At 52.3% G+C, this 12,852-nt stretch overlaps 1 protein-coding gene across 1 annotated transcript in view; it reads right to left on the bottom strand.

Moving 5' to 3' along the window:
* PRMT8 (protein arginine methyltransferase 8) overlaps positions 1-2,400 on the bottom strand; it is an 83,623-nt gene extending 81,223 nt beyond the window's left edge. Inside the window, exon 1 of the mRNA XM_068560158.1 lies at positions 2,326-2,400. Coding sequence (XP_068416259.1) covers positions 2,326-2,400 — 75 coding nt within the window. The remainder of the gene's footprint in view (positions 1-2,325) is intronic.
* Between the last annotated feature and the right edge of the window lie 10,452 nt (positions 2,401-12,852).

The following is a 12,852-nucleotide window of genomic DNA, read 5'->3' as shown; positions in this document are numbered from 1 at the left end:
AAAACAGCCAGTTCCTGGAAGAAAACCAAGTGATTGTCACGCTGCCTGGATGCCTCCAGTGGGCACGTTTGACCAAGTCTGAATTCTTCCCCTTCTCAGGGGAAGCTGTGAAGAACTGAACCCCAGACTCACTCCCCTTCCCGGAGCCTCAGCTGGATCTGCCCCTCCCCCTTTGTGCCAGGCGTTCGACGTGGGTTTTTTTTTGTGTTTTTTTCTTTTTTTCTTTTTTTGCTCTCAGGAGCTCGGCCGCCTATACTGCTGTTTTCATTGATGCCTTGAGCAGAGCTGGCATGTGCAACTGCCGAGAAGGGGGAGCGCGGAGCTGCGGGGGAAGCATGTAAAAATAGCCTGGCGCGCGTCGTTCTGCCTGCTCCGGACTCCTTGAACCCGGGCCGAGGTGGGGAAGCTCACATCGCCGTGCACACTGCGGAACCTGGCCGGGGTCTGCACCCAGACCCGGCGCAACAACCGGAGTACCGGGGGCGGGGCTAGAGACCTGCGAAAACTTTTTTTTTTTTAGAAGCCGAGCGGTAGGGGGATGGGCAGAGAGAAGCTGTTTCTTGCTTCTAGCGCTCCAGCCACACGGCTGCAGGGACTGCTACGTGCCCGCTGGTCCAACAGATTACAGAAGTGCAGCCTGGACTCTGGGCTAGTTTTAGAAACCCATTCTGCAGGTGGGCGATGGGAGGGAGGAGGGCGAGGGGATTGGTAAGGCTAGCTCTCTGCCTTGCACTACACATCATTCTGAGTGTCTGCTCGCCTGGGCGGGGGGGGGGGGGGTGGTGGGAAGAGGAAGTGGCGAGGGGACAGCAGGCGCGCGTGCTTTGCCCTAACTCAAGGCGACAGCATTAGCTCCCGAACACCCCACTGTTCTCCCCCAGAGCGTGTTTGTTTCGAAATCGACAGTTGCCAGATGCATGCTGCTTCTAGTTCCTCAGAGAACTGGGATTTTAAAAGCTTTGCTGCCTACGCGGTGGGGTTAGGGGGTAGCTGCAGTTCAGAACTCGAGGGAAGAAGATCTGGAAGGGTCTCTGCCCCTTTCTGCAACCCAGCAAGACAGAGGGACAATCCCCGTGCCACACCTCCATCCCGCCCCACGCTGCATATGGGTAACCATATGTGAAGTGCACGGCAGCCCCACCAGACACCCGGCTATTAATAGAGCCCGGGAATTTGCTCTCTGCCTTTTTCCTGCCACCGAGTAAGGGATGATCTTCACACACATACCCCACTCCGCGCCCCCCCTCGGCGCACCGTTCCTCCACGAAGGTAAGGGGGCTGCCCACGCGGATCCCCTTCGTGACTACAGGTGCCCAGAGCCTACGGGCTAACCCAGTTGTAATGACAGCAGGGTCAGAGCGAGGCCAAGGAACTCAGCCTCCAGTCGCCGGACGCAAATCCCAGCAGGGCTCTTTGCGGCTCCGAGCCAACTCCAGAGTACAGAAAGGGCAGCCGCTGGGCTGCCGGAGGCGGGGGACGAGAGCGCAATTTGCGGAGCTAGAGCGACCTCCTGGGAACTGCTGCGGGACGAGCGGCTGCGGACCCATTTCCCGCTGCAGCGCGGCGCGCAGGCCCCACGGCCCGCGTGGGCTCGGCTGCGGCAGGCGCGGGCGCTGTCCCTGGTCCTTAAGGTGGCCGCGGCCCGAGCTCCCTCCCCGGGGTTAGCGTCCCAGAGGCGGCTCGTAGGTGCTGGAGGGCAGACCTCTCCCCGGCCCGGATCTGGGCGCGAGGGTCTGTTGGTGGTGCCCAAGTGCCATCCCGGCGCGGCGCGGCGGGGCCCCCTTCCCCGACCCCCATCCCCGCGGCCAGGAGCTCTCCGCGGTGCTGCGGGGACCGAGAGCTCGAGCTTGAAGGCTAACGCCGAGGCAGCGGCCGGCCGAAGACGGTCAAGGCGCCGCAGGGAGCAGACCTGGCCCCCGGATGACCCATCCCGATCCGGCAGAAACCGGCACTCTGGAGCCCTAACGGAGCCCAGAGGGGAGGGCAGGGGAGCGCGGCCGCCCAGGGTTTGGGACTTGGTGGGGGGTGGTGGTGGTGGAAAGCGAGCAGCGGGGGGCAGGAGAGGGAGCTGGGGTGAGAGCGACTCTTTTGCATTTTCAAGAGGGAGGGGGCCTGAGACAGGCACTGTCTTTCCCGCACCCAGCGCACACACACACACACACACACGCACACACGCGCGCACGGCCGGCAGAAGCAAGCGGGATGGAGCTGGGAAAGTTTGGCACCAGGTGCGGAGCGGCGGCGGCGGCGGCGGCGGCGGCTGCGCGCGGCGCGGGGGTCCCGGCGGGCTGCGGGGTCTCCGAGCCCGGCCTCTCGCCTCCTTACCTCGGTGTTCTCGGCCGCGTTCTCCGCCATTTTCCTCCTTAGGAGCAGGCAGCGGGAGGAGTGTTTCATGCCCATAAGAGCCAGCAAGGGTTTGGTGATACAGAGATAGTGCAGAAAGAGAGAGCTGGTGTAGCTTTAAAAGAGAGAGAGAGAGAAAGAGAAAATGGGAGGAAAAATAAAATAAAATAAAAGCCCAACCCAGCCCCTCTGCTGGAGCGTCAGCCGGTACCATCAACCACGGTGGAGTCTTTCCTGCAGTCTCCACTTTGTTTTATTTTCCTCCCTTCTCATCGGCTTCGGATTCCTTCACACAGTTTCGAGTTCCTGTCGCGCCCGCGACCCCCTCCCCGCCTCTCTCCACCCGCGCTGCGGGCCAGGCAGGAGGGAGGGAGCCCCGAAGGCTCCGCGGAGGCGGCGGCGGCGGCGGCGGCTCCTCGCCGGCTGCTCGCAAAGTCCGGCCGGCCGAGGCAGCCGACAACTCCTCTCAACTTCTGCCGATCAGCGGGCGAAGCAACACGCTTCCTGCGCGTCCCTCCCGGGGGCTGAGCCGGTGAGTGGGGGCGGGGAGGAGGTTGGGCCGGGCGGGAGGCTGCTGCTGGGCGCAGACCGAGGGCCCCCGCGCCCCGGGCCGCCCCCTCGCCCGGGCTCCGGGGGTCTCTGGGCCGCCTCCACTCCCGGGCGCCGTGGACAACTTGCTGGGGGTGGGGGGGGGGTGGCGGGGAGGCGGGGGGCGAGGGCTGCGCGGACGCAGCCGGGCCACGCGTGAGGCTCAGAGAAGGCAGGCGCCGGGGCTGGGCTCCGGCAGGTCCTCGGACCCGGTGTGCGTCCTCCCACCGAGGACGGGCCCTGAGCAAGGCTGGGCCACGGTCACCTCGCCCCCATCCCAGCCCTCCCCCCCACCCAGCTCTCCCGCTCCGCTGCCAATTCCTGCATCCTCCCTCCGCGTTTGGGGTTTGGGGAGCCAAGGGGTGGATGCCTGGATGAGGGAGGGTCCTCAACTCCTTCAACTCTAGGGCTACGTGTGGCATCATGACCTCTTTTTTCTCCCACTCTCCCTCTCCAACGGCCTGGGGCTCCAAGCCTCGCCCAGGCCGAGAGGGTGGGACCAAGGTTCAGCCAGAGGTAGCCTGGGAAAGAGGGTGGGAGAAAGTCAGATGCGTGAGCCTTCCGCCGCGCTCCCCCTGCCCCGGTCTTCCCTGGCAGCCCCCTGCCCACACATCTCTCTTCTCCTTCCTCACCCCTCCCCCAGCATCACCAGATTTTGAAGTCCCTTTTATGGGAGAGAAGGAGGATGTCACGTACCCATTAGGATTCTCTTGATCCTTTTTTAAGGGAGTTTGGGCGGCAGCAGGGGGTGTGAATTTTTATACAATGCATTCCTGTCTTCACTTTGAGAGCTTCTTTTTCTCTGTCTTACTGGCCATCTGTCAGGCGGGTGGGGAATAAAACGGGGGGGGGGCGCTCTGTGTCCCCCATTACAACAGGCCTCTGGGGCTGACTCCTTCGAAGACAGCTGCACTTTCAAGCTTTCAGTTCACAAGTCAAGGGCAGGGACCTAAAAGGGGCTCCTTGGGCATCCTGCCTCTCTTCACTTCACCCCTGTGCTTACCTAGGCAGAGCAGTCCTGCATGCATGCCCTCTTTGTTATTTAACGTCACCTTTGACAGCCAGGAGGTGTGAGCCTGATTGTCCTCAACTAACCCCAGAGTCCATTGACGAAATGGGCCAGGATCTAAAGACATTTCCATCACCTGGTCCTCGGGAAAGAGAGGATACGTTGCAATAAGTGGAGGAGGGAGAGGAGAGGAGGGGATGGAGAGTGGGCAAGAGGCTTGAGTTAATGGGTGAGTGTGTATGTGAGTGTGTGTGTGAGTGTGTGTGTGTGTGTGTGTGTGTGTGTGTGTGTTGAGGAAGGAGTACATTTAAATGAAAGAATGACCTTAACCTCCTTAACCTTTTCCTCTCTCAGACCACAAACCTGGATGCGTGTTCAGGGTGAGCGAGCAGAGTCTGGCAACACCTGGTCATTCTCCTTCCCTTTCACATCCTGCCAACACGCAGAAGGTGGTGGGGGGCAAATGAGCTGAATCTAAGGAGTGCCCTTTACCCTCCTGAACCCCATTTTCTCTAAGCATCCTTCTCAGAGACAAAAGGTCTTGAGACATCTGATCTCCTACCAAGAGAGGCTCAGTACTTGTACAATCAACGGAAACCAGAAAGGATCTTCCCAGTTCTTCAGTCCTATCCTCTCATTTGACGGAGAAGGACCCCGAGATCAGAGAGAGGACACGTGTCTGTGACCCATCAGCTAGCTGACAGAGCATCTCAGAGCAGCTCCCCAGCCCCCTGGCTTCCAGCCCAGCGCTCTCCCCCCACCCTACCCCACCTCACACTGCTGCAGCCTGTGCAGTGCATCCATTCTGTGACTAACCGGGGCGGGGAGGGAAGCTCAGACAAGCTCCCACCGAAATAGGCTGCTGCCTGTGCGTGATTATGTTGCTATGAGAACCTCAGTGGGTGTGTTTCCTCCATTCTCTGTTGAAATCTTTTGCTTGGCTTGGCTTCTCCCCAAGCACGGCTCCCCTTGGAATGGGGAGTGGAGAGGCTGAGACGGAGAGCTGTATTCTCATGGCAAAGAGTTTGGTAGTCCAACCCATCCAACCCCGAGCCAGCCTGGGGCTGTGCCTGAGGAGGCTAGGCCACCAGGGTGGCTCCAGGGTGGCTGGAGGACAAGCCTGAGCAGTCCTGAAAGGGGACACTCCTGTCCTCTGCAGAGCTACCTTGGAGCAGGGAGGAGTTGCCCCTTCTACGCTCCCACCTCTTTACAAATTCCCAAGCAAAATAACTGTTACTTTTAAGAGACTAAGTTTGGGGGTAATTTGCTACACAGCAAAAGATTACCTGGATACCCATCTCCTGGAGCTGTGAAAATTCATGATGCATAAAAAGTGCCTAGCACATAGTGGGCATTTTGCGGTAGCATTTTCTCACCATCCCCACTGTCTACAAGAATTCGGTCTTTCTCCTTCTCTTTTGCATAGGTATGTCGCATAGTCTTTTGCAAGATTTAGTCATTCCGCGAAGAACTTACTGGGCATCACTTATATACCTAGCTCATGAATAGGCCCTGGGCTTAGCAATAGGCAACAAAAGATACTCGAATGACCATTGAACAGGTCTTAATTTAATCACCCTGGAGGCTTTGACATAGAGAGAACTTTTGTAGAAGAGCTTTGGAAAGGACTCTGCTGGGAGGCAAAAGGACGTATGACAAGGAGTACAGGAAGTTCTCCAGGATGTTAGTTAAATGAGTCCTCTGGACAGTAGGTCCTACTGGGTAAAGAGGTCCCGAAGACACATTTTGCTTATGTCATTTTCCTTACGCTAGATCTTCAGTGCAACAAAATGTATTGAATAGTACATGTAAAATGCTTAAAACAATGCCTGGCTTATGGTCAGACCACACGGACATTGTGCTAACATTTGCTAGGCACTGTGCTAGGCTCTGAGTTAAACTTGATAGAGCCCTTATGTGCTGGAGACTTTCCCAGATGTGTCCTCATGAAGTTCTTTCGACAACTCTTTGAGGTAGAGAGATGCTGTCACTGTCCCCACATCATAACAGATGACACAAAAACACAGAGAACTGCCCCAGTGGTAGAGTCGACAGGCGAATCCAGGATGCCGGCATGATCTTCAAGAGGTTACCCAGGTTCCAGGAACAAGGGAGTGGCTCTCAACCTTGTTGAGAATCATCTGGGGACTTTTAGAAATGCCAGTGCTCTGGTTCCACCCCCAGAGACTACGATCTAGTGAGGGCTAGGTGTCCGGATTTTTTTTTTAAGTCCCTGGGTGATGCTAACGGGTAGTCATGGTTGAGGATAGTTGGATAAGGATGTTTGGAGGAGATAAAAAGACCCGCAGAGAAAGATCCCCAAGTCACAGGCGAGTCCCCCCAAAACTACAACAACCCCCACGTTATCCAGCCCTCACCCAGAGGTTCTTGAGGACCAGGAGGTGCTTGAGAGCGTGAAGCTGTGCGGTGGTTGGTTGAGCATGCAGAGGTTGTTACGAAACCTTGGCGGAGGGCTATAACTGGACAAGTTATCCCGCTGTATGAGATGCCGCAGAGAAATTTAGTCTCCTGTCACTACAAGGTTTCAGTTGGACTAATGATTTGGTGTAGCTGTTGTAGCAGAGCTGCAAACCCTGGAAGGTTGAGCAAGGCCTCTGAAGTTCCATCCACCCCAAGCTGCAACCCCATAATCATCTCCTCCCAGGCCTCCGGAAGGTGAAGACTGTGTGTAGTAGCTCTACTCCAGAAGCCAACCAACCGTTCCTCTGCTGCCTCCCAAAATCAAGTGCCTGGGGGCCAGGATGCCGTTTCTCCGACCTGCAGACCATACTGCCTGGGAAAGCCCAGATTCTAGCTTGTTCAAGTGTGGTTGCTTCAATAAAAGGGGCTGTGTAAGAAATATCGTGTGTCTTCCCCCTCTTCCTCCTCGGGGAACCTCACACGTGGCCAGGGCTCACATATGGCCGAGACACGCTGCAGTGAATCCATGGCTCCTCAAGAATCAGGCCACAGCCGTTATCCATCACCACCTCCCAGCAGCGAACCCAGCAGTGTGCTTCGTGTCTTCTGGGAGATGGGAGACAAGCCAAGGCTGCAGCAGCCGACTACCTGGCTGAGCCTCCAGACAGCCCCACACCTGGGAAGTTCTCCTGCACAAGAGCCTCTGCAGTCCTAATCCTCCCCAACCCAAGGCTGAATTATTTCTTAAACTGTGTTCCGAGAAACAACTTGTAAGAGTGCCACCAACGCCTGCAAAGTAATTTGGGTTTCTTCCCTTTTTTTTTTTTTTTCTTGCCATTAAAACCAGAATGTTATTTCTTCCTTGCTCGGGTAATGTCTGACTGAATCAACTCATTGTGGTTTTGTGCTGGATGTGATACTGTTTGGTTTGACTATTTATTCTCACTATATTTGGGAGGCATTTTCTTAGTAGTTCTGCATTCAGAGCTTAATCCTTGGTGTTTCAGGCCCCGGAAAAGCTAGACTATTTTTACCTGCCTTTCTCTCAGGGTGAAAAGGACTCAAAAGACATCCAGACATTTTCTCAGTGGCCTACGATGGAACCCAAACTCCTCTGGAGAAAGCAGAAGAGGGACACAGTAGCAGAGCCCTTAAAGATACTAAAATATTCTTTCTAAAATGCTATCACAACAAAAATCAGCTTTTTCTTTTTGGTGGAAGTTGTACACGCCACTCCTTTCCTCTTTTTCAAGTCTTTCATAAAGGCTCGCCTTTTTCTGGAAAATCTCTCCTGAGTCCCCCCAAAGCCAGCTAGAAATCAACTCAGTCTATCTGGTGCAGTAACTTAACACACATTTTCTTCCATTAGCCCTTATACAACAACTACTACAGTAGCCAAGCACTGTGCCAGGCATTCTGGACTAAAAGATGAAAAGACAGCCCTACCCTGATGACCTATCTTCCAGGAGGAGTTGGTTATGGATTCAGGTACTATCAGAGGTCATATGGATTGGTTCTTATAGGTTAAATACAGCTATAATAAATGGCTTATAGTCAGGATGGCCCTGCAAGAGCTATCTATTGATACGGACAGGGAGACCCTGGAGGCTTTAAGGCCTGGACCAGAAGCATAGTAGCCTCCACTCAGGTAAGGCTGGGGACACCTTCTTTATCAAGATACCAAAGTTCTTGTGTGCTTCCAAAACTTGTATGGATGGGAAGTTTCGCAGCCTTGGCCCCCCAAAAGCATTAAGTACTGATGCCTCTTGGGGCATATAACACACTGTGACCTGCCCTAGTGCAGGGCTCATCTCTGGAGTTTCAGGGGTGGCCCTACCTGAAGGTGCACAGAGAATGGAGGCGGCAAAGAAAGCTGTGCTTGATTCCACCTGTTTCCTTTCTGGACCACTTAACCACCCTGATCTATTTCTTTCATTCCCAAAGGGTTTTTTCTTTAATATAAACCTCTGCTAGATTTTTTTAAAATGTAAAATATTACCCCTCTACAGTGATACTAACATTTTGCTGTGTACCTTCCATTCGTTTCTCATGCAAACGTATGAATAGATCTTCCTTGACTTACAATGGGGTTACCTCCTGATAAAACCCTCCCAGATGGAAAATATCATAAGTCGAAAATGTGCTTAATACACTTAACCCTCCCAAACATCACAGCTTAGCTCGGTCTACCTTAAACATGCTCAGAACAGACCGGTTATAAGTATGTCGGTTGTTTACTGTGATCTCGGGGCTGACGGGGAGACCTGGTCGCTGCCACTGCCCAGCATCATGAGGGAGGGTTTCCCTGCCTATCGCTAGCCCGGGAAAGGATCAAAACTCAACATTCAAAGTATGGTTCCTACCGAATGCGCATCACTTTCATACCACGGTAAAGTTGTAAAATCATAAATTGAAAGTCTGTATATGTGTTGTATAGATGTGGAATAATAGGCATGGCTCAGCAACTTGGTTTCTTTGTTACACAGTGTATTATAGACTCCTTTCCATGTTGTTACCTGTAAATCCAAGTTATTATTTTTAAAAGCTGTAAAACATCTCACCGTGTGGATAAGCCATGCTGTCGTAAACCAGCACCCTACTGATGGATTTTCAAGTCATTCTAAATATCTTGAATGTCACTCTAAGCAATTTTACAATAAATGTTCTTTTACACACACCCTTATGAACAGGAGCTTTGCTTCCATACGATAGTTTCCCAAAAGTGATATCATTTTAATATATATTGCCAGATCCTTTCCAAAATTTGATTCCTCAGAGTGTAGCCTGAACGCTTGGAAGGTGCACATCCAGCCTTCCTTCCCCTCCGCTATTCCAATGTCAAGTACAAAAATATTTAGTGCATTCAAAGCCCTGGATTAAGCACCTGAGGGGAAGGATCCGTGAAATAAAAGACACGATCCTTGTTTAAAAGGCATTTCCACACCAAGAGCTCTACAGCCTGGCAAAGTGTTCACGAGATGGGCTGAGACATGGGGTATTTTTCCCTAGAGGGAAACCAGATTCCAAGTCTAGGTAGCCGGGCATGAATCGGATGTTACCAAGAGGCTCTATAGTCTGAAAAATAATAAAGACAAAAAAAAACAAGTAGGCATCAATTACCTGCCACGTGGGTGCAATGGCCACAGAGGATACTCAGGCCTTCGGGGCCACCTTCATTTCCCGTTCCTTCCAGAAGGCTGTGCCAGGAGGAGAGCCTGGCTTGGAGGCAGGATGACACTGCCACTTTTCAGGGGGCCTGACAGAAACCCGCCACCTGGAAAACCACAAGCTCCACTTCCCAGAGGAGTCTTGTTTGGTCCCTTTTGAGATAACATTTGTCGTGTTCAGACTTGCCCATAAGATGTGACCCACCCGTGACCCCTTAACCCAAGGAAACCTTACACCACTTAAAACCTCCCATTTCAGGCTATCAGAGGATGCCTGAAAGTGTGAGAGAGGCCAAGGGAAGAAGAAGCAAAAGGAAGAAGAGACCTTTGGCCAGAGCCTGGGAGAAAGGGCCTGGGCTTTGTGGTCTTACAGACCAGGAGGTAGCCTCTCCCTCGGTGTAAAAGTGGCTTCCTGGTGATGGCTCTCTGGCAGATGCATTGGGAGAATAAAATGAACCAATGTAGATAAAGCATTAAGCACATTTCCTAGGAAACAGCGTTCCAAGAAAAGTGAGTTTCCTTCCCAGCATCTCTGCAGAGAAGACCACGTCTGTCCCTGTGGGACAGTAACGGCGTGATGCGGAGGAAAAGCATCACTGCCGGGGGCCATCGGATCTGTGCTCTCGTCCCAGCTCTGTCGTTTCAATAGCTGGGTGGCTTTGAGGAAGTCACTTTCCCTCTCTGAGCCCCCTGCCTCCTCTTTAAAAGAAGGGATCTGCATGAGACAAGCCCCACATCCCCTTTCTGCTTTGTCCTTTTCATGTCTGGCATGAATTGTGTTTCTAACCACACCCACATAACAACGAAGGCCGGTCACATGCATCTCAAACCAAAACTCAACTCTGATGACCAGAACAAAGGCTGAGGAGTGGGACACCCTCTCCCCCAGACGTGTCAGAGTGATCAAATGGAAGGTCTATTCCTGTCCAGTCGGAGATTTACAAAGGGGGCCTGCAGCTAATGTTCATTACAATGGTCACTCCAGCACTGGGCCAGGATTAGGGCTTTCCAGAGATCAAAGGGCAGATTCCATTTTTTTAAACCGTCCTGTTTGACTTTAGCGGTCTCAAAGTCATCACCAAGCAGTCATTATAATCAGTCATCACTTGATTTCCCAGACGCTTACCAAGGAGCAGAGCTCAATGGGAAAACCAGTGAATTTCTTGACAGCCCAGGCTGCGGCGCTCTGGTCAATTACAACCCTGTCAGGTCTCAGTGACCCGTATCAATGCATGAATCGTGCAAATTGGCAGATTACCCAAAAATCGCTTGTCTGCCTCATTTTATGTTTCCAGGTACGTGCAAATAGAATTTATACCTGTCTCATGAGTCTTGGCTTCAAAATTTATTCAGATTAATGTGTTGTCCCCAGCACACAACGTTGGCCATGGGCGATGGTCCAGACAGCGGCCAGCTGGGCTGCTGGCGAAGCCGGCCAGAGTTCTCATCCTAACAGGGGCGGTCCACTCTGGGGCTGATTCGCCTGTGGGGAAAACAAAAATCAGTTATCATTCTCGCATATCTCTCAGGGTTATTCCATGGGAAAAACTGCATAAAGGTTGGGTGACATTTAAAAATCACACAGCAAGGAAAGAGTGGCTTCGGTTCCATGGACCGTCCAGGTATCCGTTTAATTCAAATGCAGCTGTGGCTTCCGGAGGGAAGGGCTTCCCTCTCCTGCGATGGAAATATGCTGGAAAAGCTAAGGGCCTCTCCCGTGGACATGCCGCTTCTCTCCTAGGGCCTCACGGGAGGAGGGGGAGCCTGGGGACCTCAGAGCAGTGACTGCAGGCCAAGCAGTGCCAGGTCGGGCACTGAGTCCACACCAAGCCCAGAGGCGAGCACGCTCCTAGTGGGGGGACTGAACACAGCCTAGAGCCCATGCCTCCCCACAACTCCACCAGGAGGAAGAGCACAGACCTGGTTTTACATCCAGATTCTGATACTTTCCTCTGTGACTTTGGGCACATCGCTCCACTTCTCTGAGCCCCGAAATCCCCACCTGCAAAGAGAGGTGGGCCGAATCGGCACACGAAAAGATGCTCAGCGCCACTAATTATTAGAGGAACGCAAATCAAAACTACAGTGAGGTAGCACCTCACACTGGTCAGAATGGCCATCGTTTAAAAGTCTGCAAATAACAAATGCTGGAGAGGGTGTGGAGGAAAGGGAACGCTCCTACACTGGTGGTGGGAATGTAAGTTGGTGCAGCCTCTATGGAGAGCATCATGGAGGTTCCTCCGAAAACTAAAAATAGAATTAGCATATGACCCAGCAATCCCACTACTGGGCATATACCCTGAGAAAACCATAATTCAAAAAGACCCATGCACCCCAATATTCATTGCAGCACTATTTACAATAGCCAAGACATGGAAGTGACCTAAATGTCCATCAACAGATGAACGGATAAAGAAGATGTGGTACATACATACGATGGAATATACTCAGCCATAAAAAAAGAATGAAATAATGCCATTTGCAGCAACATGGACGGATTTAGAGATGATCATACTAAGTGAAGAAAGTGTCAGACAGAAAGACAAATACCATATGATATCACTTATATGTAGAATCTAAAATATGACCCAAATGAACCTGCCTAAAAAACAGAAATAGACTCACAGACATAGAGAACAGACCTGTTGTTGCCAAGGGGGAGGGGGAGGAGGGCAGGACGGAGTGGGAAGTTGGGATTAGCAGATGAAAACCATTACATATAAAGTAGATAAACAACAAGGTCTTACTGTAGAGCACAGGGAACTATATTTAATATCCTGTGATAAACCATAATGACAAGAATTTTAAAAAGAAAAAATATATACATAACTGAATCATTTTGCTATAGAGCAGAAATTAACACAACATTGTAAATCAACTCTACTTCAATTAAAAAAATAACAAACCTGGGTCAGGTTGGTGCAGCAGGCCTGACCCAGAGCCAGGCTCGTCGCACACCTCAGTAAACGGGTGCGACGGTGTGCTGGGTGTGGATGTGACCAACTTCACTCTGTAAAACTGCATCCGCTGTTCTGTTCGACTCTCCGAACAGAACACCCCCAGAGGCCCAGTATCTGTCAACCGGGCAATGGCTCGAGACAGGGCCACTCCATCTAAATGGCACCTATCAAACCGTATTCTTGCTGCAGCTCTTTCTGTCACATCTGCTTAGTAACTGCTCTGAGTGGTGTCACCCTGGGTCACATACCATACTGGCAGGTATGGAGGACATTGCCCTTTTCCCTTAACTTCTGGAAAACTCAGCTTATGCAAGTGGCCAAATCTGCCACTCAACAGCTTCAGGACTCAGTGAATGCATCCTGA

The sequence above is a fragment of the Eschrichtius robustus genome, chromosome 13 (assembly GCF_028021215.1).
Source record: "Eschrichtius robustus isolate mEscRob2 chromosome 13, mEscRob2.pri, whole genome shotgun sequence".
Taxonomy (NCBI): domain Eukaryota; kingdom Metazoa; phylum Chordata; class Mammalia; order Artiodactyla; family Eschrichtiidae; genus Eschrichtius; species Eschrichtius robustus.
The sequence above is the reverse complement of the archived record's forward strand: the minus strand, read 5'-3'. Positions and strand labels throughout refer to the sequence as shown.